General features: G+C 35.3%; 2 protein-coding genes across 4 annotated transcripts; one reads left to right on the plus strand and one right to left on the minus strand.

Annotated features, from left to right (window-relative positions):
• Nucleotides 1–1,478: 1,478 nt before the first annotated feature.
• Nucleotides 1,479–9,179, minus strand: LOC132745670 (uncharacterized). Of its 3 annotated transcripts, none has more exons than XM_060734626.1 (2): nucleotides 9,067–9,179; nucleotides 1,479–5,548 (listed from the first exon to the last, which is right to left on the minus strand). In XM_060734626.1, exon 2 carries the CDS (start codon nucleotides 5,526–5,528, stop codon nucleotides 4,446–4,448), a length of 1,083 nt encoding a protein of 360 aa, XP_060590609.1. In that variant the 5' UTR covers nucleotides 5,529–5,548; nucleotides 9,067–9,179; the 3' UTR covers nucleotides 1,479–4,445. The 3 variants fall into 3 exon arrangements, with proteins under 3 accessions (XP_060590609.1, XP_060590611.1, XP_060590610.1); XM_060734628.1 differs by lacking the exon at nucleotides 9,067–9,179 and adding an exon at nucleotides 8,864–8,962; XM_060734627.1 differs by lacking the exon at nucleotides 9,067–9,179 and adding an exon at nucleotides 6,830–6,972.
• LOC132745669 (uncharacterized) lies at nucleotides 9,173–24,285 on the plus strand. The gene is made up of 5 exons (XM_060734625.1): nucleotides 9,173–9,261; nucleotides 15,547–15,872; nucleotides 16,198–16,315; nucleotides 20,527–20,719; nucleotides 21,662–24,285. The coding sequence occupies exons 2-5, from the start codon at nucleotides 15,567–15,569 to the stop codon at nucleotides 22,485–22,487; spliced, it is 1,443 nt and encodes a 480-aa protein (XP_060590608.1). The 5' UTR covers nucleotides 9,173–9,261; nucleotides 15,547–15,566; the 3' UTR covers nucleotides 22,488–24,285.
• The last annotated feature ends 392 nt before the right edge of the window (nucleotides 24,286–24,677 follow it).

Here is a 24,677-nt window from a genome sequence, read left to right on the forward strand (position 1 = left end):
ATATGGGAAAATGTTGTTTCGTTAACTTTTCAATTTGTTTATTGCTACACAACCATTATTAGCCAGATTCGAACATTAACCTCACATCCTCGAGACGGTTACGTACCAATGGTGTTAAATATGGTGGCTGATTTGGAACGCTTTTGTGCGTCGTTTTGGCGCTAGCGACAACAGGACAAAGCGCCAAACGGCGCGTTGTCGGACTTTCGTCTTGTCGTCCTGTCACAAACGATGTACGTCAAATGGTGCGTTGTCGTGCGGCGTGTTGTCCCGATGTCACATTGTCGCTCGGTTCAAATTGAAGGATTGGCTTATAAGCCAAGCGACATGGAGACATCGCGCTGCACGACAACGCGCCGTTTGGCGTGCTTCAGAAGCTAGGGACATGACGACAAGACGACAGTGTGTCGTTTGGCGCTTTGTCGCTAGCGACAAGACGAAAAAGCCATAACAATATAGGTTGTGTTGTCACAATCGACAACACAACGCGCAGTGTACCAAATCAGCCACCATAGTTTAACGCCAAAAATGCATCTTCATTGCTTCATTCTGATAATTAAATACCCAATAGACTTATTGCAATATCTTTAAAATCTTTTAATAGTTCAATATGCACATTACGTTTTATAAATTGCACATCCTGCATTTTAAATCTATATAATTATGCCAAAGCTACTGCGCCCATTAAGAATCAACGAACTGGATTATCCACAAAGAAATTTGAATGGCAAGGTTTAAAATTATTTTATGAGGCCATTGTAAATTACTTGTGGTGACTGCAAGAAAAGGAAGTAAATACCGCTCTTTTATTGACTCTTGTTTTATAAATGTAAGACACTTTATGATGTATGAGTTATGAATGTAAATACACTTTATGATATCTTAAACGCACTATGACGAAGGAAACTTTCAATATCTATTCGTTTCAAGTAAAACCTTTGCAGAGCGACACCCTTTGGGAAAAAAAGAATTTGGTTGTTGGCGAGTCCAATCTCGGCATAGCAACGCACACTCTTTGGGAGATGAAGATTTTTGGTTATTGGTTTTGTTTGTTTGTTTGTTTCATTTTACGCCTTTTTCCAACAGTATTTCAGTCATATAGGCGGTTAGTTTCCTAACCATCGTTCCTGGAGAGTTACACCAGTACTAGACTACCTTCCTCCGCGCTAAACTACCAAAGCATCTCCCGGGGATCGAACCCACGCCAGAGAGGTAACTGGATTAGAAGTCATCGACTCTAACCCCTCGACAACGGAGGCGGTTGCCATGGTGAGAGGTGATGAAATTGAATACGAAGTCATTTTCTTCTTTTTCCCTTTTTTTGGGGGGGGGGGGGGGAATAATACTGTTATTATAAGGAACTTATTGCTACACACAGAAAGCGGTTATGCAGAGGTTATCCTGTAAGCATTATGTCTTCGCAATAAAAAATAAGGTTGTTATAAAGAAAAACAAACAAAAAACTACAAAGAAAGGTATTTCTTTCAAAGTATTTATTATTTATCATATTTTATAATTTTATTTTATTTTTTCATAGGCTACTTCATTCAGTAACATTCAGTTTTCAGTTCGGAGACAAGTGACAAAGTCAGGTTATTTCATATATCATGAATTTGATTACACCTGTCTTCAAACTAAAGAGAGCCATTCTGTTTTGACAAATGTATTAAATCTGTGAATTATCACACGTGCGTAAAAAATGTGCTACAAACATAATCACAGACTTTGCACACTCGTGAACAGTTCCGCTTTACGAAACCTGATCACGTGCAGCTTAATTAACACTCAAGATTGTCAACGAACCGGTCTGAAACGTGCACTCGTGTACAACATTGCACATGTGTGAATACAGACATCTAAAAATCCACTACATCAACCAGGGTCTTTCAAATATAAAGACCTTGCATCAATTTACTCTTGTGAACAGACTGTCACGTCAAAGAATGCCCTCTTGTGAACTGACTGGCATAAAATAATGCACTCTTGTGAACTGAATGACATGAAAATAAAGAATATTTTACATACAACGTATAAACCTGTCTAAACAAATTATTATAATACAACACTCTGGTGAACAGACCTAGCATCATGGTTATAATAACTTCTATGATAACACACGAGTGGGCAGACTGGTTTGAAAACCCTCTGTAAAATTATACTCTCGTGAACAGACTGGTCTACAAACCTAGTTTAATGCGACACTCTAGTGAACATATTAGCTTACAAACCAGTCATATTGTACCGCTCTTCAAGAGTGGTCAGTCTATCCAACAAACAAAGTGTGTTACAATAAAACTAGTGTGACAATAAAATGACTTATGAAACATAATTACAAATGAAACGTAAAAATAATTTTTCAAGTTCAAACAACCTGCATAACATGTGAACAAAAAAATACATACATGCATATAAAATACGTTTTGAAAATGGTAAAAAAAGAAAGAAAACCCTGCACAGTGAAAGGAAACTCTACCATAAGCATTCAAGAGAAAAAAATCACGATTTTAAACACAAATGGATATGTTTCTTAAGAATGTAAACAAACATTTTAAAAATTATTCATTATTCATAAACAATTATAATTATTTCAAACACTTTTCCCGCCACTCTTGTCGAAAAAACGAAATAAACAAGACTGGAGCAGACGGCTTGAAAAAAAGATTAAATTACGTCATATTTCCCCAAAAATTGACCGATTTTGCCGAAAAGAAATGCAAAATCGATTTTTCATGAGGGTAAAAAACATATTACAGTTTAATCACATGTAGTATACAAACTTTAAAATGGAATACCACTATTAAAGTAAGATGTAAATTTTGGCTTACAAATATAACAACTTTGGCATCACAAAAATCAGTTAAAATATGTTTCAGGGTAAAATAAAACGCCTTTACCATATCTGGAAAAGCATAACTGATTTTTAACAATGGTTTTAAAAGATGGTAATTCCATAGATATGTGAAATGTAAGGCACAAAGAGGTTGCATCAAAGAAAACCCTGTGTTAAAGCAAACGAAAAATATGGTAAAAAAAAACAACAGATGCGCCTGACCCTATCAAATAGCAATGACAAACTGATGGACGTGAGCAATACAAAATGGGTAAAAATAGAAGTTTGGAACAAAATAAGGTGTCTCGGAAAACATATATACAATTTCAAAAATAACTTTGGAATGTGAAAATTCGTAGAAAGATTGAAAACTTTCTGTTATATATGTGTACATATTTTCGATGAAATGACGTCAAAGGTCACTTTGGAATGTAAAACATTTCCCTGGTGATTGTGTGCTTATTATGCCCGTTGCCCTAGCTCCCCCCTTGCAATCCCCCTGAATAAAAGGTCCCAAAAAAGCATTAATAATTAATATGAAATCGTAGAAAAGCCCTCTTAAATATCCTATAGTGTTAACAGAATTCTTAAGACTTGAGATTGCTTTTTTAATTCTTTTTTTTTTCTTCAAAAAGGTTCAATAAGTGTACATTTCAAGAAAAACATATACGTAGGTAAATTCCTACATACAGCATAAAATAACCTATAACGACACGATTATTGTTGTCACATCTGCGCATGCGTAACAGCTGGGCATCAACGTGAGAACGCCTACCTGTATTGATTACTCGTCTAATTAAAACTCTGTTAACACTGCAGATATACCTGATAAAACAAATATTTGTTCGATGTGTCATTTCTAGCCAATAATTGAACACAAATTCTGACGAGCATTTTCAAAAACCTGTTTACTCACAGGCTATTTTCACGTTATCTTACAAAATCCTTATAACTTTATCGAAGCGGTTTATCATCTCATTTTTGATGGTGTCATCAAAACCAGAAAGGTCCTTATGTCACTTCTTCACTCGCATGTGACGTAATTTTGCGGTTTGATAAGGTTGCAGTTTGACAGATAGCGAAATAAAATCCGGTAACGTTTATTTTACACGAAACTTTATCTTTAAATTTATAAAATGCCCTATCAAATTCAAACCACGGGCGTATAAATAGGGCAAAAACGTGTGCATAAAATTTGTACGATATCTAATCACTTTTCTACACTTAACTGAACAACATATAAATGGACAACCGAACACAAAATGACGGAACCCTTAGAAAGGGAAGAACCCTGACAAAGGAACACTAAGTAATGGACGACTATATAAAATATGAAACATTGGTAATGAAAAAACTATACTACGAACGAGATCAAATTATTAAAAATACAAAAAATACAATACCAGACAAGCATACAAACGTAAATGTTCAGGACAATTTTATACATGAAAACCCTTCAATCAAAATACCAGATACTTTTAAAAAAGATCAACAAATGCGTATAATTATTTCAAACGAAAAACGTTTCAATAAAATTATCATGCTTAACATAACATATTGAACCGGGCATAAAATCCATCAACTTGCAAACACGCATACCGTTTCGGCACAGACTTTAGATTTTGACTTCCGGGAAGAAGTACGGAATCAGCTGGTATTGGGCGGAACCATATAAAGCGTTTATCATTTTATCCTGGCGTACTGACCTTTTCGACAAGTGCATCAAGAGAGACCTTTTTGCACTTCTTATGTAACGCGGCTCATAGCACATATCGAACATTTTCTGATAGAAGTCCATTTCTAGCACATAGTTCTCGTACAAATGGTCACAAAGGTCAAGTAAATCTAGCACGTCCAAGAGATATGTGTATGATTTTCTGATAGAATCTTTAAGACACACCACATTGCTTTCACCCCAGTCGGGTTCGCAAGATTTGGCATCGGAAAGCATAGACCTAGGGTCTAGAGGCTGCAACTTTTCAAACCTTAATACCGTGTCCACAATGTGCTGCAACTTAACACAGTTTTCTTTATCACTGGCATCCCTTTCATAAGACTTTTCCACAGACCTATTTTCTGCCGCGGATTTACATTTTTCACACGGAACGTCAGTGAAATTACTACACTTAAAGCAACCGGTAGTTAAGGCACTATCAAAGTCTGTGGACTCGTCCGAAAGCAGAATGTCTATGGAACAAACATCGGTGCCGCAATCTTTAGTTTCGATATCTTTATTGCTTTCGTCATCACTATCCTTTCCTGATATTTGAAGGTAGTCACTATTGTTACGACGATGCGTCTTCTTATGGCGTTCATTATCATCAGTTCCTGCGTTCAAATCATTCAGATTGTTTTCTTCATCTTGATATTTATTTCGATTGCATTCGTCTGCGTCTTTCAGAGAAAACTGAATATCTCCGTCACCATTTATTTCCAAGCTCGTCTGCGCTTCCTCGTGTGGCAACAGCAACGTAACCGGTTTTGACTGGTTTCTAATTTTTAAAAGAATATCGATATCCGTTTCATTTTTATTATCTAGACTGGTCGACCGGATGCACAATTTCCCGTCCCCCTTCACGTGCAGTAGAAGCCCGCCAGTCGTACTGGTCAGTGGTATCTTTTGCGGTAGCGTCTCGATGTTGACAAAGCTAACATGTTTCTTATTTGAGTCCCGGCTCTTTTCCTTCCCTCCCGCCATTTAGTAAGTTTTCATTCTCTCTGCAAACATAATTGATACTGTTTTAAATTTTATGTAAACAACTTGTTTATCTTAATCTGACTATGTCTTCGTGAAATTCTGAAGCAGTTTTGGCTAACAGTTTTAAAAGCATTCTTTTATATTCTGAGTAACGTTATACTTAATATACCTCGGCAAGCTCGTACGATTCGGCTACAGATGAATAAATTTGTTCACTTAATTGTAAACCCGGAACAATAAATGCTGTCATGGTATTAGAATAAACAGGTATATAAGTAGAAAAAACGCTCATTATGTATCCACTGATCTAAACTGTTTACATCCGGATAAAAAACAACCATTATTAAACAGTACACTGTTGAAAGTTTATTTTTCAAATTCGAATATACCGATGCATGATTGAATGTCGTGAATGTCAAGCCTCTTTCTTACTTTCGATAAATTATTACTCACATAATTGATTTAAAAATAATAATGAGTATCTTAGATCGTGTAAATTTATGGTCTCGTGTAAAACAATGACAAGTGTTTTAATAAGAAAATCATAGTGGCATCAAATTCTTGTTGCTGTTTGGTTATTTATCAAAGGAAAAAAGTATGGCAATAGCATATAATAATATTATGTTCATTGCCGTTAACATTCATTTTTGTTTTCATTACAAAAAAATCAATCCCTTAAGAGATTTATATTAAAATTGGGGAAAAAACAACAAAAAGCGTAACTGTGTGCATAATAAAAATAATAATATAAAACAACTAAATAGAGCTGGGAAAAACGGATGTTTTGACATATCTTTAAGGCCCATTATGCTTCAGAAATGCTATCATTTTTATTTCACCAAAAAATAATTTTTGGTTTATGCGACAGTTCAAAATTAAAAGAAAAAAATAACAATAATTTAGCATATACATATGAACTATCTTTGCTTGTTTTGCCTTATTTGCAATTGGTATAATTATACTGAATGGAAGTCAAAATACTACTTTGTTTACATTTTGCTCTCTTAACGACACATTACTGCACATTCAGTGCTACTTTCTTCAGCTGTTAAACATCTAGTAACACGCTCTAAATCCATTATCAAAACATTATATAAAATTTAATGTTTATGGATTTCTTAGGCGTAATGTGCCTTAAAATGTTCTGTTAATGAATTTCCAGGTGAAATTCTTCCTGTCAATTTTCATGAAAATATAAGTAACTATCAACACAACGTCTAAAATATATATATATTTAGTGCATACATTAAATACGCCAATAAATAATTAAGAGAAAAAAAGGCACAACATGTAAACGCTACCTTCTGGTAACAGCTTAACTCCAAGTTTAATTTAGTTCACTACGAATTGATTTCTACATACCTATGTTAATATACGATGATACAATTAGACTCACTGTTTTATCGATAAATAAGGAATGTTCTGATTAACAATGTATCGATTAATTTGTCCTAGTCATAACATTGTTGTTTTATCATTACACATGGTGTAGAACTATTTTATTATTTATAATTACAATGCACGTGACCTTTTTCACGTAAGACAGAAAGATTCTATTCAACCCACGCCCCCTCCATGCTAGTCCAACTAATTGTACTACGTGATGAGACATTGCGCTATTTAATTTTGGCTGATTTGGAATGCTTTTGTGCGTCGTGTTGTCGCTTGCGAAAGCACGACAAAGCGCAAAAACGGCGCGTTGTCAGACTTTCGTCTTGTCGTCCAGTTGCTAACGATGCACACCAAATGGCGCGTTGTCGTGCGGCGTGTTGTCGCGATGTCACATTTTCGTTCGGCTCAAATCGAAGGGTTGGCTTATAAGCCAAGCGACAGGGCGACATCGCGACAACGCCCGCATGACAACGCGCCGTTTGGCGTGCTCCGCTAGTGACATGACGACAAGACGAAAAGGCGATAACGATATAGCTTGTGTTGTCGCTATTGACAATGCAAAGCGCAAAGTGTACCAAATCAGCCACCATACTATTTTGTGTATGGGCAATATTTCTCCTCTAATTCCAAGAACAAAATTATCTCAGCACGTCAATATATTTTGACTATCTCCATGCTTGCAGCCTCACCCCAGTGATTTTAAAAGATAACAGTAAGTCAGCTTATTTAAAATCCCATTTTTTTTTGCAACAATAGTTAATACAAACATATCTTTTCCGAGAAAATATAATGACTTGCTAGGAAAATGTTTTAGACGTAACAGGGAAAGTGTGCTCCCTGCAAAACTCAACCGTCTAATTAGTAGAAATATCGCATAATACAGCGTTCAGATTCTTATATGTCGTTTGTTACTTATTTTTTGGATTTTTTTTATAGAAGTAACGTTATTTCTTTATTGCTGAATAAATTGCTGTTTGTACAGCTATGTATGTTTATTCTCAATTCAAACTTGTTTGCGTTTTTGCAAGTTCGCAAAACTACAACCAGTTTCAATTTGTGGACATATACTTTATAGGGCAGGCTGACGCAAAAACTCGTGGGCGGTGTAGTTATTTGTGTTTTTGAGTCACAATTCTAAAAATTTATTTAATGATTTGAATAAGTTATTGAGTATCAATATTAATCTTTCTTAAATGTATACTGGTTTCCTAGCAGTTTCCGGTCTCTAGCAGTTTTCCGGCCCTTCATCATTTTCATCTAGCACAGCTTATTTTTTTTATCAGTTAGCGTCTATGTTACTTTATTAATCAGAGATACATATGTTTCTATGCAATACAGCACTTAAAATAGTACAGCGATTGTAATAATTTTAACTTTTGCCTGTTTAAGAGAATTTGGGACATTTAAAAATAAGCAACACTTGGGGAATTCTAGTTTGATATTTTTTTGAGATTTTTTTATTAGTTAAAAAGTGCGATTTGGGGCCGGAAACTCCTAGGAAACCAGGGGCTAACATTAGAAAACACATCTAGCAAACGCGTGCGTGGCTGCACACGGCTGTATAAAGTATTTAACCGTTTGTGAAATGACGGACATAGCAAAACAATGAAAAATGAATCTGTCGAGACTGAAGGGGTAATTCAACTGTTTTAAATTCATATACAATTAGTAAAATACAATTCAAGCACAAAGTTTTCATCAATCATTTTGTACATTGCCATGCAAACAGTCAAATACGTGTAGAAATTCAAAATTGTTATCTATTGATTTAGCATATTGAATAATTGCTAACTTAGTACAATGTTACAGAAACCGCGCCCAAAGGCATACATGTATAGTTACGTTAATTGTACACCTACACGTACGTACGCATTAAATATAACATTACTAACAACAAACATACATGTACATATTTTAAAACATCAGTTCAAATCATATATTACCTGGATCAGCCCCGGAACTTTGTACTAAATATAACTTATCATTCAAATTTCAAAATGAAAAAGGGAAATCCCCTGCGTTCCCCCTAAAAATATAAATATATATCGATATACAAACATACAGTATTTTATGTATCCGTTAGAAATTTATAAACAAATAACCACAAAACAACAGCAACAGCAAAATAGAGATTAAAATAGCATACCTTTCAATTCCAATTATGCAGTTTTTCCCAATTATAGATAGATATATGTAAATTAGCAAACACACGACAATATTGAACGGCGTGACATCAACACCTGTATTAGTCATATATCTATAAATAACCAGGTCAGGTGAAGGTCGTTTGATAAAGGTGTACAAATAGATGCTATTGTAATATAAAGTGGACTTATTTATGGTAAGTTATTTACGATTTTTATGTAAATATTTCAAATTAATATTGTTTTTCCCTATCGTATAGATAAATCCCAAGGTCTTATTGGCAAAATGGCAAATTATAGAGAAATACCGAAATCGGGTGATTATTTAAAAAGCACTTTGAAATGGGATTTCCGCCTGCCATATTTGTAACAAGAGCTAAATCGAAAGTAAATATTCTTGCGTTACTTAGTGTACAGTCGTATATTTTCAAATTCATTACCAGCATACAGGTGTCTTTATATCAAAGTGTTTTTCACTATAATTCTTCAATTATTCAGCATAAATTTTAAAGTGACTGTCTTAAATGGAAAAATACATGTATGTCAGCGCACCTTTGTACATGTATGTTTCTTAATTTACACGTATACACAGCGTATATAGTCAAAATATATATTGACGTGCCATGTAGTGTCCTTTTTAATGAAGAGGGCGACATGTGTTGTGCATTGTTGGTAAACTCTGATACATGATACATGTATGTGATTTTTTTTCTTTGAATTGATCTTTTGTGTATTGTTAATGTTATTTCATCTTATTTTATTGCTTGTAAATAAACTTTAATGAGATGTTTTATACTTGACGCTAGGTCCCGATCATATTTCCCAATCACATCACACCCACCCACAAATGAGCCGCGCCATGACAAAACTAACATATAATGGGTTTGCGACCAGCATTGATCCAGACCAGCCTGCGCATCCGCGCAGTCTGATCAGGATCCATGCTGTTCGCTTACCAACCCTATTACAAGTAGAGAAACTGATGGCAAACAGCATGGGTCCTGATCAGACTGCGCAGGCTGGTCTGGATCCATGCTGGTCGCAAATGCATTGGTTTTGTCATGACACGGCTCAAATTTCTTACTACAAATCCAGGGGTCGTAAATTCAATTTCCCGCCGCTGCAACTAAATCAAAATTGTCAACAACGCCTTAAACACCAAGCTTGATGAAGTTGTGCTTTACACTAAGCACTGTAACGCAGCACTTTGGGGTCAAACGCACTTTGGTGTCCAACCCCAAAGTGCGTTACGCACTTTGGTGTCAAACCCAAAAGTGCGTTACACAGGTTCATATGCATTTTTTGACATCAGACAAACGACCGCACTTCGGGGTCATAAAAATTCAATGAATAAGAATGAATTTTATTGATATTTTACAATAATGCCAATTGTAAATCGAATTAGGCGAACTGTATTAAGTTAGCTTACAATCGCAGACGATAGATTATTTTAATTTCTTATATATCATTGTTTCAATTTATTATAATTATGTTTTATATTCAATTATTTGTCTCATATTGGCCTTAAAGTAATAAGATATATTGATATGTTACACAGGGGTGGTTTTTTTTGCTATATAACTGTAGCTGTTTAACGGCTACTTCCCCACCTGAAAAAAATTCCCCTTGAGCAAAAAAAAATCCCTTGGTCTAGATAATATCAACTATAGTATGGCTTGTTTGTTTAAAAATCACATTCTTTTGTTCAAATAGTTCAAATTTTAGCTGTTTCTAGAAGCAAACATTTTGTAATGGCAAACTATGTATAGAGTGTGGTGTTTCGTTTTTCAGAGAAAACTTAAAGTTTGTCAAAATACTTATGCAGAATTCAACATCACAGCACTATCTCATTATCACAGATATCATAAAGTTAAAAGAAATAATTCACTGTCTTGCGAGCCTATACAATTCAATGTGTACCCAGTCTTGCAATTACAAGCACGTGTTACTTCCGATCACTGTATCTATCTTGGGAGCCTATATATTTTTTACTTTAGTCTATCTTGCGATAACGTGGTGGTGTTGGTAGTTTTCACTCCGGATCATGGCAGAAAGCCACATTGAATTTACCAGAGCACAGTTCAACCACCGCATCGTTCCTGGGCCGGCAGTCAAGCAGTTGATCCATTACTAGTTGCTTTTACTTTCGCAAGGAACTGAAACTTCTGTACATATTAGAGCAGAGGTACAGTCGAAATGACCGTAGAAAAGATCAAGTGACTTGCGCCGTCCGGGAATCGAACCCGGGCCGCCCGATGGATATATTCAATTTTTCTGACATTTCACTTGAAAAAAATTCGCGACCTTTTCATTCCCATTTAACACCGGCGTTGGTGCGAGTCCCGAAGTAATAAAATATGACCATATGAAAGTCATAGCATTTTCACGGTACCTATATATTACGTGACATTTTATAATCTGCGTACAGGCACCGGGATTTTACCTACGAAAATTCCCAAAGCAGACACCTCGTCATTATGACATTGAAAGTTGTGTTTTAACTTGAACATCGTAAAATAACAAGTGTGCTTGGCACCTCTTGTGCTACTAGATTAAGTGATATATTTATGTCAGGAACACGTTTTAATGGCCATTAAATTTCCGTAATTATCAAAAATAATTTATGACTAGCCCGTTTTCTGGATGACAAACCTTGATCTTATCATTACCGTGAATTTTAGTGGCCTCACATTGCCTTTGGATGCAAACAGGACACGGTTTTGTGAAATTTACTAGATGAAATCAAGATAGTTCGACTCTGTTGTATATTAACTTCCTGATTTGGTAACATGTGTGAAATCTTTTCACTTTCACTGTGATCTCTATATTTATATTTGAAGAAACTGATGAATTAAACAAATACACGTAAAAATGTATTCACAACTTATTTCTTTAATACAATGTATATATAAAATAACAATAAGCTATTTAATACGCGGGAGTAGTTGCAGTAACTGGAATGTAGTTCAAATATCTTAAGCAACAGGTAGGAGTAACTAGTAACAGCTTTTCTATAAAATCTTCACAGCGCAGGCCAGGTACTGGGGCCTCCGTGGCCGAGTGGTTAAAGTCGCAGACTTGAGATCACAGGTCCCTCACCACTGTAGGTTCGATCCTCACTCGGGTCGAAATCTTTCACGTGAGGAAGCCATCCAGCTGGCTTACGGAAGGTCGGTGGTTCTACCCAGGTGCCCGCTCGTGCCTGAAATAATGCCCGAAGGGGCACCTGGGGTCTTCCTCCAAAAAGCTGGGAAAAAAATCGACGAAAAAATCTCGGCGGGACGCTCTAGGATGACCCGACTTGAGTGTACGGTCGCCCATATGGGCTTTCCGGTGTCGACCTTAAATAAACGCATAAAAAAAACAAAACAAAAAAAACCAAGTACTGTAAGCTCAACCGTCCCGTTATCTCAATAGGTAGAGCGTTGGACTGTGATCTCGAACGCTGCAGGTCACTTTCGTTGTGATTGATCGCGAAATCCTTTCTAACGTCATTCAATCTGTATCTCTGCTCTGACATTACAAAAGTGATCAATTCCTGGAGAAAGTGAAGTCATTTTGTACTGACAGTCTGCCCAGGATCTGTGCTCTGGTATATTCAATGTGGCTCACTGCCGCTATCCACCACCACCATCAGATCCTATAATGACACCTATGTGAATTCAGTTTAGTACACATGTGGTGTCGCGAGTAAAATGAAGACTTTCTTTCTCGCATTAGTTTCCAAAATAACATAAAAAAGACAAATTCTATTCTGAGAAAATGTCTTTTATAGACCGCCGACGACGAATGAAAGTAGATGAATGTGTCCTCATATTTTCATGGGTACAATTTACAGAGCATGGGGTGGGGGAGCCCTAATGGTCGAGTGGTGAAGGAGGCTGCTAGGTTCGAATTCCGTCAAGAATCTTTTATTCTCTCATGTGAGAAAGCCAAAGCTTCCAGTATAACTTACTTTATTTTTTGTGTTTCTGATTGTTTTTACGCCGATTTAACATACATTTTTAGCTCACCTGAGCTAGCTCAGGGTGAACTTTTAGGATCGTTGAACGTCCGTCGTCTGTCATCCGTCCAGACTTGTTGGTTAACACTCTAGCGGTCACATTTTTGCCTCAATCATCATCAAACTTTGTCAGGATGCTTATCTAGGTAGTAGCTCGGATGAGTTCGAACATGGATCATCTCGGATTACAGGAGCTAAAAATAGAAAACCTTGTTAACACTGTAGCGGTCACATTTTTGCCTTAATCATCATCAAACTTTGTCAGGATGCTTGCCTAGGTAATAGCCCGGATGAGTTCGAACATGGGCCATCTCGGATGAAAAACTAGGTCACAGGAGCTAAAAATAAAAAACCTTGTTAACACTCTAGCAGTCACATTTTTGACTCAATCATCATCAAATTTAGTCGGGATGCTTGTCTAGGTAATTGTTCGGATGAGTTTGAACATGGGTCATCTCGGATGAAAAACTAGGTCACAGGAGCTAAAAATAAAAAAAACTTTGTTAACACTCTAGTTGTGTGCTCGGGTGCTCCCGGGCAGCTAACTTGCAGAGGATGGATTGTTCTACACAAGTGCACGCTCGGGACAGAAATAATTCAGGAAGTGAAATAATAATAAGGTCTTCCTACACCAGTACTGAAGGAAAGTCATTATATATTAACAGAGTCTACGTGATAAAAAAACTAACAAAAAGCAGGCTTTCTACTGGTCCCTACTTTTCCTACTTTTCCCTACTTTTCCCTACTTTTTTCTTTTGATCCCTACTTTGCCCTACTTTTTTCTGAAATAGCCCTATTATCCCTACTTTTTCATTTTGAAATGAAATGAAAAAAAGAAGATATTTAAAATGGTATTTCAGTTGTATTTTCAGTAGAAATTGATGAGTAGTTAAGGTGTGTTAGTGTCTCCTTGTGATGTCCATCCTTGAAAGACTCATGGTCAGAGCCGCATTACTGGTACTGGTACTGCAGTATATACTGGAGCAATTTTGCTCCAGTACTGGTACTGATACTGAAATACTCTTACAAAATTTTGCTACTACTCAGGTACTGGTACTGCATTACTGTCTTAAAAAAGTGGTACTGCTACTGCATTACTAGGCAGTATATTTGGTTTTGATAAAAATGTCATTATTTTTACTCATAAAGTAAAGCTGTAAATTCCATGAATTATTTTATTTTTGTGAAAAAGTAAGTTATCAAATCTATAAATAATTTGCTGCAATATTCCTTCAAATGTTAACATAGTATTCATCATAAAAAAGCACCAAAGACTTAAAGTAAAATTAAATTGAGATAAACAGAGTCAATAACTCTTTACTGGTAAAATATCCTTATTGCAATCTTATTACTTTGTATTTACTAGTAAAAATGAGCAAAATAAACACTAATTAATTTCTTCTATTCTAAATAATCATATTTCAAGTGATATTGTTTGCACCATAAAAAAGTTATTTACTTTGGTATAAATTGAACAGAGGTGTGAAGGTGTAAAAGGCAACAAAAAAGACTGGTGGGTTTAAAATGTAACCAGTTGGCTGGTTACAAAACAATAACATATGACATGAATATATGATGATTATTGTTTGTAAAAAGTATGTTTGTTCATTTAAGTTGTAAAAATGTAATATCAACTTTAAAGTAAATGATTTTATTTCTTTGTTGAATAATGTTTGCAATTATTTTGAATGACACTGTGTATTTATTCAAACTTTGATGAATATATAATTATAAGTATTAGTACTGGCACTTAATTAATTCCCCCCAAAAAGTACTGATACTACAGCACCAAGCTAAAATCAAGTACTAGTACTGGAAATGGTACTGCAAATCTGGGCAAGTACTGGTACTTAAGTACTACACCCTTAGTACTGATACAGCTCTGCTCATGGTGCCTTGGCAAAACATTCAGCAACATTCTGCCTATGAGGTGCCTGTCTTTCAAGCATGGACTGAACTGAAGATACACACAGCCCGATGTGGTCTTGGTGATGGTATGTTTTGCTAATTCTTAACTAAAATGGTAAGAAATTCCTACTTTATCCCTAGTTTTTAACATCAGAAATCCCTACTTTGCCCTACTTTTTGGTAAAAAAATGCCCTACTTTTTCCCTAGTTTTTTTGGTAGAGGCAGTAAAAAGCCTGAAAAAGACATACATTTACATTGTATGTTGACCTTTTTACAATACGATATTTCCATAGAAACGGAAGTAGCATTTCGCGCATGCGTACTCTGCGTAGGGCTAAAAGGGCATTAACGAAAGAATACATTTTATCAGTACATGTATTCAACAACTTCATAAACAATTTGATGTAATCACGGACTAATTAAGGCCACGGTAGAAATACATTTTTTCGTGCGTTCCACGTATTAATAAAACTATACGTGTATCTGTTTGACGTTATTGTCTTATGTTTATCAAGAATCACTTGGGACGCTTATCACTATAGTCAACTTAAGTCTATTTCTTTATTTCAGTTGCCACTTAGCAGATAAAAATGTTCCACGAGGTCAAAGGAAAAAATATCACATTCGACAAAAATAGAACGACAGCTATCTGGAGCCCGGTTCAGACGGGTGGTTTACTGTTTACAGAAAAACCACTGACCATCAGCGACCCTGTGACCTTGACTTTGCAGGGATCAGGTGCAGTAGAACTTGGTATTACTCAAGTAGACCCAGGAACTCTTCGAGGGAAGGTCCCAGAGTCTTCAAGTCAACTGGAAAAGTATCACTTTCTGAATGATGTAAAGATTCACAAGCGGACGTGTGCTATGTGCATACGAGTGGATGAAGTAGCACGGGTAAGGCAGACTGAATTCAGCTACGTATAATTATGCCTGATACACTTAAACAGTATTCATCATTTTATTTATAGTTCTTTTTTGTCAGTTTGTTACTCTACACAAATCTTGAGCTTTTTCTAAATATGTGACAAATTGACAATAGATGAAATTGTTCTCTGTATATTGGGAGATTTAATTTCCAAAAGTGGGGACTTCTATACTTGTAAAATGCAATTTAGTGGGTTGCTACTTCATTTTCGAGAGATGAACGGTTTAGGTACTGCTTTGCATATTATAAACAAATGAAGATTTGACTAAAATAATCTTGTTTAATTTTTGACAGGAGGTTGTATCGAGTTATGGTGGTGGACAATACAAACAAGGAATAGACCTGAATGAACAGTATTGGCTAGTTGCGGATGTGAAATATGGGGCCGTCGACCTAAAACTTGATAATTCCGGTATATTTTTAAGATTATCACAGTTATCGCGAATTCATTATATGAGTATGTGTACTTTTTAGCTCACCTGTCACAAAGTGAAAGGGTGAGCTTTTGTGATCACTTTTCGTCCGGCGTCCGTCCGTCCGTAAACTTTTACTTTAAATGACATCTCCTCATAAACCACTAAGCCAATTTCATCTAAACTTCACAGGAATGTTCCTTGGGTGGTCACCTTTAAAAATTGTTCAAAAGAATTTAATTCCATGCAGAACTCTGGTTGCCATGGCAACCGAAAGAAAAAACTTTAAATATCTTCTCTTAAAAAAACCCATGAGCTAGAGCTTAGATAATTGGCATGAAACATCTTCTAATGAGTGTCTACCAAGTTTGTTCAAATAAAAGCACTGGGGTCAAAATTGGCCCCGCCCCAGGGGGTCTTTGATTTTCCCTATATGCATATAGTAAAAACTTAAAAAATTCTCTTTTAAACAACCCAAAGAGATAGAGCTAAGATATTTAGCATGAAACATTTTCTAATAAGTGTCTACCAAGTTTGTTCAAATAAAAGCCCTGGGGTCAAAATTGGCCCCGCCCCAGGGGGTCATTGATTTTCCCTATATGCATATAGTAAAAACTTAAAAAATCTTCTTTGAGAAAACCCAAATAGCTAGAGTTTAGATATTAAGCATGAAATATCTTCTAGTGAGTGTCTACCAAGTTTGTTCAAATAAAACCCTTGGGTCAAAATTGGCCCCGCCCCAGGGGGTCTTTGATTTTCCCTATATGCATATAGTAAAAACTTAAAAATCTTCTTTGAAAAAACCCAAATAGCTAGAGTTTAGATATTAAGCATGAAACATCTTCTAATGAGTGTTTACAAAGTTTGTTCAAATAAAAGCCCTGGGGTCAAAATTGGCCCCGCCCCAGGGGGCCATTGATTTTCCCTATATGCATATAGTAAAAACTTAAAAAAATCTTCTTTTAAAGAACTCAAAGAGCTACAGCTAAGATATTTAGCATGAAACATGTTCTAATTGGTGTCTACCAAGTTTGTTCAAATAAAAGCCCTGGGGTCAAAATTGGCCCCGCCCTGGGGGTCATTGATTTTCCTTATATGTATATAGCAAAAACTTAAAAAATCTCCTTTGAAAAAACCCAAATAGCTGGAGTTTAGATATTAAGCATGAAACATCTTCTAGTGAGTGTCTACAAAGTTTGTTCAAATAAAAGCCCTGGAGTCAAAATTGGCCCCGCCCCGGGTGTTATTGATTTTAACTGTATGTGTATAGTAAAAACTTTAAAAATCTTCTTTTAAAAAAACCCAATGAGCTAGAGCTTAGATGTTTAGCATGAAACATCTTCTTATGGGTGTCTACCAAGTTTGTTAAAAAAAGCCCTTGGGTTAAAATTGGCCCTGCCAGGGGGGCGGAAGGAGGGGGGTAGATTGTTGTTTTTCATTATATGTGAGTAGTAAAAACTTAATATCGTGAAACATCTTCTAATGGGTGTCTTCCAAGTTTGTTCAAATAAAAGCCCTGGGGTTTAAACTGGCCCGCTCCGGGTGCCTTTATACAGGTGAGCGACCGCAGGACCATCATGGCCCTCTTGTTATATGATATTGCACGTTTGTAACTTGGTTCAATTTTTATTTGATAATCTTGAGGGTTTTTTTATGCAGTAAGAATTAATTTATATTTTAATCAACGAAAGAAATTTTGCGGTATTGGAAAACCGTTTTAAAGACATTTGATAGTGCATTATGCCATGAATGTATGTTCTCTATGATCCGCCCGGTAAGGCACAAAACGCAGCTTTCACTATCTACGGACCCCGGACTGGTCACCAGTCATGATTGACAATTTCCATAGAGTAATTAGCCCAAGAAAGGAATTTTAAGCCGAAAGTACCCCACTGCACAGCGTACAATGAACACCTAAACATATAGTAGTCAGCAAAAAATAAGGTTAGCCCTGATTAGGTCTGTTTTTGCTAGCAAAGGGCGCCTACGTTCAAGCAAATTCTTTGTCCATGCCTACTTTGTATATAGGTTCACACCACTCGGCTTCTGTCAGATCTCCAGGAACACAGTCGAATTTCAGTTTATCACAACTGTTTTCCCTCTGTCATATTTGGGAACTGCTTTTCACAAATTTAAGTTTGAATTCAAGAGCATTCTTTTTGTTAAAGTGCACAAGTATAAGTTATTTATATATACATGTATATATAAAAAACACCGAATTTTTAATGTTTTTTTTTCAATGGTTACAACCTTGGTAATAAACAACTCCAAATATTTATTTTTAAGAAGGATTAAATATATCTGGTAAATTCCCCCAAAGACACAATTTCGGTTGTCCTTGTAAACAGAAAAGCAAACAAACAAAAAATAACCTAGATACTTTATGCATTGAAATTCTCCAATACATAAAATGCAAATTAGAGTAACTTTATGCCATTCTTTCACATTGTTATACACTACCCCACTTACGACAAAAAGGTAACCGTATATATACCTCTTCCTCGTCCAAATTTAACAAGGGAGGTTTTATTTCAAATTTAAATTCTTTTAAAATTTCCGAACTTTTTTTTGGTATTATTATGAAAAATAATACGTATCACCTTGGATAATGAAAAAAACGATACCCGTGTTAAAGTTACATTTGAATTCCATCAAAATTCTTGTTGCTATATTTAGATTTTATTTTTGTTACTATATTTAGAAGCTTTTGTGTTACTATATTTAGATGATGCGAGATACCCACATACCACTAGTAGAACTAGACAAGGATTATTTTTTAAAGTCGTTAAAACATCACATTGTACTATAAAACTTATATGTCTGACTCAATTACGTATAAGCGTATTCATATGGTAAATAATATGGGATTTTAATAATGTATCTAGCGCTTGGGGACTTTTGTTTGGGAGGGAAAAAACGCACTTATTTCAGAGGCTTATTATATTTTTAAACGTTCATTATTTTCTGAGTTCTTTATTGCCTGCTACTGAATAAAGTGGAGGAAAAGAATTCCCCCCACCAAAGGGAATAATTAACCAATTGACCTGAAGTGTGTGCTTAATAAAATTACCAAAAATACTTTGTTACGTTTTGCGTTATGTTCATTTATAATAATAGTGAAATTGCTATGTTTCCTCGAGTATAATCTACAATTATTCTCGTGTATATTCTACTTTATTCTCGTTTCTATTCTGCATGTTATTCTCGTTTTTATTCTACACCTTATTCTCGTGTATATTCTACACGTTATTCCCGTGTATATTATACACGTTATTCTCGTGTATATTCTACTTTATTCTCGTTTTTATTCTGCACCTTATTCTCGTTTTTAGTCTACACGTTATTCTCGTTTTTATTATACACGTTATTCTCATGTATATTCTACAAGTTATTCCCGTGTATAATCTACACGTTATTCTCATGTATATTCTACACGTTATTCCCGTATATTTTCTGCACGTTATTCCCGTGTATATTCTACAAGTTATTCTGGTGCATATTCTACAAGTTATTCTCGTGTATATTCTGCACTTTATTCTCGTGTATAGTCTACACGTTATTCTCGTGTTTTACTCTACACATCATTCTCGTGTATATTCTACACGTTATTCTCGTGTATATTTTACACGTTATTCTGGTGCATATTCTACAAGTTATTCTCGTGTATATTCTGCACTTTATTCTCGTGTATAGTCTACACGTTATTCTCGTGTTTTATTCTACACACCATTCTCGTGTATATTCTACACGTTATTCTCGTGTATATTTTACACGTTATTCTGGTGCATATTCTACAAGTTATTCTCGTGTATATTCTGCACTTTATTCTCGTGTATAGTCTACACGCTATTCTCGTGTTTTATTCTACACATCATTCTCGTATATATTCTGCACGTTATTCTCGTGTAAATTCTGCACGTTATTCTCGTGTATATTCTACACGTTATTCTCGTGTATATTTTACACGTTATTCTCGTGTATATTTCTACACGTTATTCTCGTGTATATTCTGCACTTTATTCTCGTGTATATTCTACACGTTATTCTCGTGTATATTTCTACACGTTTTCTCGTGTATATTCTACACGTTATTCCCGTGTTTTATTCTACACGTTATTCCCGTGTTTTATTCTGCACGTTATTCTCGTGTTTTATTCTACACGTTATTCTCGTGAATATTCTGCACGTTATTCTCGTGTATATTCTACAGGTAATAACCACATACGTCATCTATTCTCCGAGTTGTGTGGCGGTAACATCAAAGTATTAAATGACCCAACTGCTGCGACTAGCCAGACGAAAAGTCCTGCTGCACTTTGCTTTTACTCGGAACCTGTGGAAACCCAGAAGCAGTATGTTCTACATTGTTCACCAAAAGCCTACCATGGCACTATACCAGGAAGGTAAAGTTTCAAACATTTATTTTTATATGATTTTCTCTTCCGGAACTATTTAATATTAGAAACACGAATTAAATTGATTTTTTACAGTGAAACATAAAGAAAAATGCGTAAAAAGGTTTACAAAGAAGGAATCGACACACAATGAATTAATTCATTGTACAAACTTAGATTTTAAAAGACATTTCGGAATCATTTTGATTACATGCATTACTTTTGTCCCTTGATAATGTCTTATATTTCATGTATTTGGGAATGAAATATATGTTGGCAATTCATTTTGATCTATGTATGAATTATTACGTGGACAAACATAGAAGTGATATCTGCTTGTATATCTTAAATTTAATGTTAAAATGTGTTCTGTTAACTAATTGCTTAAAAGGTTGAAACATGTACATGAAGTAAATCGGGAAAAATTAACTCATACAATTTCAAATATTACTTAATTGCTGTTAAATGTTTCTAAATTGTTGTAAAATGTTTCGTATTTTGGTTAGATGCTTCGAAATTGCTAAAAAAAAGAGTTTTAAATCAATTACTGTAAAATATTTGGTAATTGCTGTAAGATGGTAAGTTATTGCTGTAAAATGTTTCTTTACTGGCGTAAGATCATTTGAAATTGCTGGAAAATGTTTCGTGATTTCTGTAAACTGTTTCTTTATTGCTGTAAAATGCTTCGCAATTGCTGTACATTGTATCTTTCTTGCTGTAAAATGCTTCTTAATTGATGTAATATGTTTCGTTATTGCTGTAAAATGTTTCGTAAGTGTTATACACTGTTTCTTTATTGCTGTAAAATGTCTCGTTAATGCTATACACTGTTTCTTTATTGCTGGAAAATGCTTCTAGGTTGCTGTAAAATGTTCTTTTATTGCTGTAAAATGTTTTGTAAATACTGTAAAATGTTTCATAATTGATTCAAACACGTGTTTTCTGTTTCAGATATTATGTTTTAATGAGATACACAAATCAGTCGCCGCTCGAATTCCGTCGGCATAACGAAGACAAATTTGACATTTTAAACCAACGTGAGAGTTTATCGAGCTCAAAACCAGACTGGTTTCAAATTGAAAAGTTTGAAAAAGATGACTGTGCCGGAAATCCCATCATTGTAGAGTTCACGGGAGATTCTTTTATATACAAAACTGCTTCCGGCAAACGCAGCAGACAAAACTGCCGGGCTAACACAGATTCCGAAGTCTGGCTGGTATTTGAATTGTACGGTATCAGTGCAAGGCTCGAAATCATCAATATTTCAAACCGACATGTTGTGGGTGGGGGCTGTACAAATGTGTCTCTGACCCAGGGCGGAAACCTGGCGGTAACTTGTATCCGTGAAGAAACTGAAAACGACATTAACAACATACCTTCAAATAATTCTGAAAACGATCTTACCGGGAGTTATACTGCTTCCGGTTATAATATACCTGGTCCGGTTAGACACCCTGATTTGGTAACACAGGCTGCTAGTCAAATTGACGATCCTGTGTCGCTAGAGAAAGCGATCCAGAAAAACTTTACAACACTCAGGGACTCGTTTATCGTTGACGAGTTTATTGATAACATGTTTGAGAATGAAGTAATTACTCGTACAGAATTCCAGCAGTTAGAATTAGTCTGTCAACAAGACAAAACAAAAGCTACAAAGAAAGTGCTAATGAGTCTTTCGTTACGACCAGTTAGTAAAAAGTTCATCATGACAGCTTTGGAAAAAACGAAACAACAATTTTTGGCTCAATACTTCTTCCCAGAGGAAGAAAAAGAATAACTGTATTTGACTGGCAATTTTGTAGATCGGTGATCATGGCAGTAGGCGGGGTGCTCGGAGTGGCATTTTTTGTTTTATCCTTTAATCACGGTGTTTTAACGTGACGGTTTGTTTAACATGAACGTATTGAAACTGGTAAATTTTTTATAGTTTACACACGTCAACATTTGTTTGAGATTTATAGGGTCTTGCAGTGTTCTAGTCGGGTTAGAAATGTAACAAGGTAACAAGTATTATATCGCCTGTTCCATTTAGTTCATCATTAAACATCATATCAGTTTTGTTTAGATTTCCGTTACGTATTGTACGGTAATTGATATAAGAATATGAAAATTGTGTTGTCGCCATTCTGGTCGGTCTATATGATTGTCCCACCAGCCCTGGTTCGAGGGACCACAAGCCCTGGTTCGAGGGAACACCAGCCCTGGTTCGTGGGACCACAGGCCCTGGTTCTAGGGACCACCAGCCCTGGGTCGTGTGAATACTTCATAACTTAATAAGAATTAGCGAACTATAAAAGTACAAGGGTTAACTGATTTTTGCTGTATTTCTGTAGTTATGGTAATTTATTATGTATGAACATACTCGAGTTCTTGTCTCATTTTGATTTCGTTTTTTAAGTGAGATAGGAAAACTTTGTGAGACAGATTGTTAGGGTTTTTTACAGTGTCTGCTGTTATGCTTAGCACAATACTTTATAACATTGCACGTTTGTAACGCCGATTTTTGTTAGATAAGAACGACGTAACTACTGACGATCATAATGTATATAAACATGATTGCTGTAAATTCTGTGAAGAATTTTTTACTTCTTTTTCTTCCAAAGAAAAAAGAAAGAAAAAAGGAAAGGAATAGGGTATTTCATGTATTATAATTTCGTTATGTTCGGGTCCGTGAGGTAAATTTTCGGATCCGTGCGGTTAATGCTGCATCCGTGCGGTTAATACTCGGATCCTTGAGGTTAATGTTAGGATGGATTCGTGAGGTAAATGTTCGGATACCTGATTTTAATGGTCGGATCTATGAGGTTACTTTTCGAATCTCTGTGGTTAATGTTCGGATCCGGGAGGTTAATGATCGGATCCGGGAGGTTAATGTTCGGATACCTGATTTTAGTGGTCGGATCAGTTAGGTTACTTTCCGAATCTGTGAGACTAATGTTCGCTAGCGATTTTAATGTTCGGATCCATGAGATTAATGTTCGAATCCGTGAGGTTAATTTCAAAATGAAAATTGAACAAAGACTCTGATCTTTCCCATTAGATATAGAGTAAAAGTGAATCGGGTAAACAGTTAGTAGACCTATTAAGTCGGAATTTCGATTAGAGTAGTTTCGGGTTAACAGTGCTCCACTGTATTTAACATGTTAGTTCTAGGTCTTAAAATAAATGTATTGCCGAGTCAGTGTCATGCATAATAATCAAAGATTAGCTGTGAAAATATGTTTTTAAAATGTTGTAAATATTATTTATTCTATGAAAATCTCGTTTGGTCACATGGTGTGTTCATGATGATTTAAGTAAAGGGACGCAATTTACACATTTTTTTACATCAAATGGATATATACTGATATAGTCAGTTTTCAAATTTATTTAAGATACTGTCATTTATTTTTATCTATGTATATATCATTATAACAAATTGGTCGCATCATTTCAAGAGTTTAGGTTGTTTTTATGTTGCCATAACACCGTTCGTATCGGTCATGATATTTCATCAGAGACAAAGATAACTATTATATGTTATCTATGTCTCTGATTTTATAAATTAACATTCTTATTTTCTGTTGGTTTTTTTGTTTTTTTGTTTTTTGTTTTTTTTGTTGTTGTTTTTTTAATGAATTTCATGTTAAGTTTGATCAAAGGCATGAGCAGTATGAGCTCGTACTTGTACATTTGTATTTGATAGATCATTGGGTTGATGTTTCATCCATCTATAAATATAGTGCCATAACTAAACATTTTATTTTTACGGCATTTTTAGCGTTCCCGGGTTATAAGGGAAGAAATAAGAATCTCAAAATGACATACGGTATTTATTGTATATGTATAGTATACCATATTCATGTTATCAAAATTCGTCTTGCCAACTAGCAATACTAACCAACCCCACAAAAGGTATATTTATATTACCTATACATATATATGTACATTGTACATTAAGTTTGTTTTGATTGGTTCCCAGGGGCTT

This window comes from Ruditapes philippinarum, unplaced genomic scaffold (genome assembly GCF_026571515.1).
Source record: "Ruditapes philippinarum isolate M1 unplaced genomic scaffold, ASM2657151v2 ctg102_1_1_1_1, whole genome shotgun sequence".
Classification (NCBI taxonomy): Eukaryota; Metazoa; Mollusca; class Bivalvia; order Venerida; family Veneridae; genus Ruditapes; species Ruditapes philippinarum.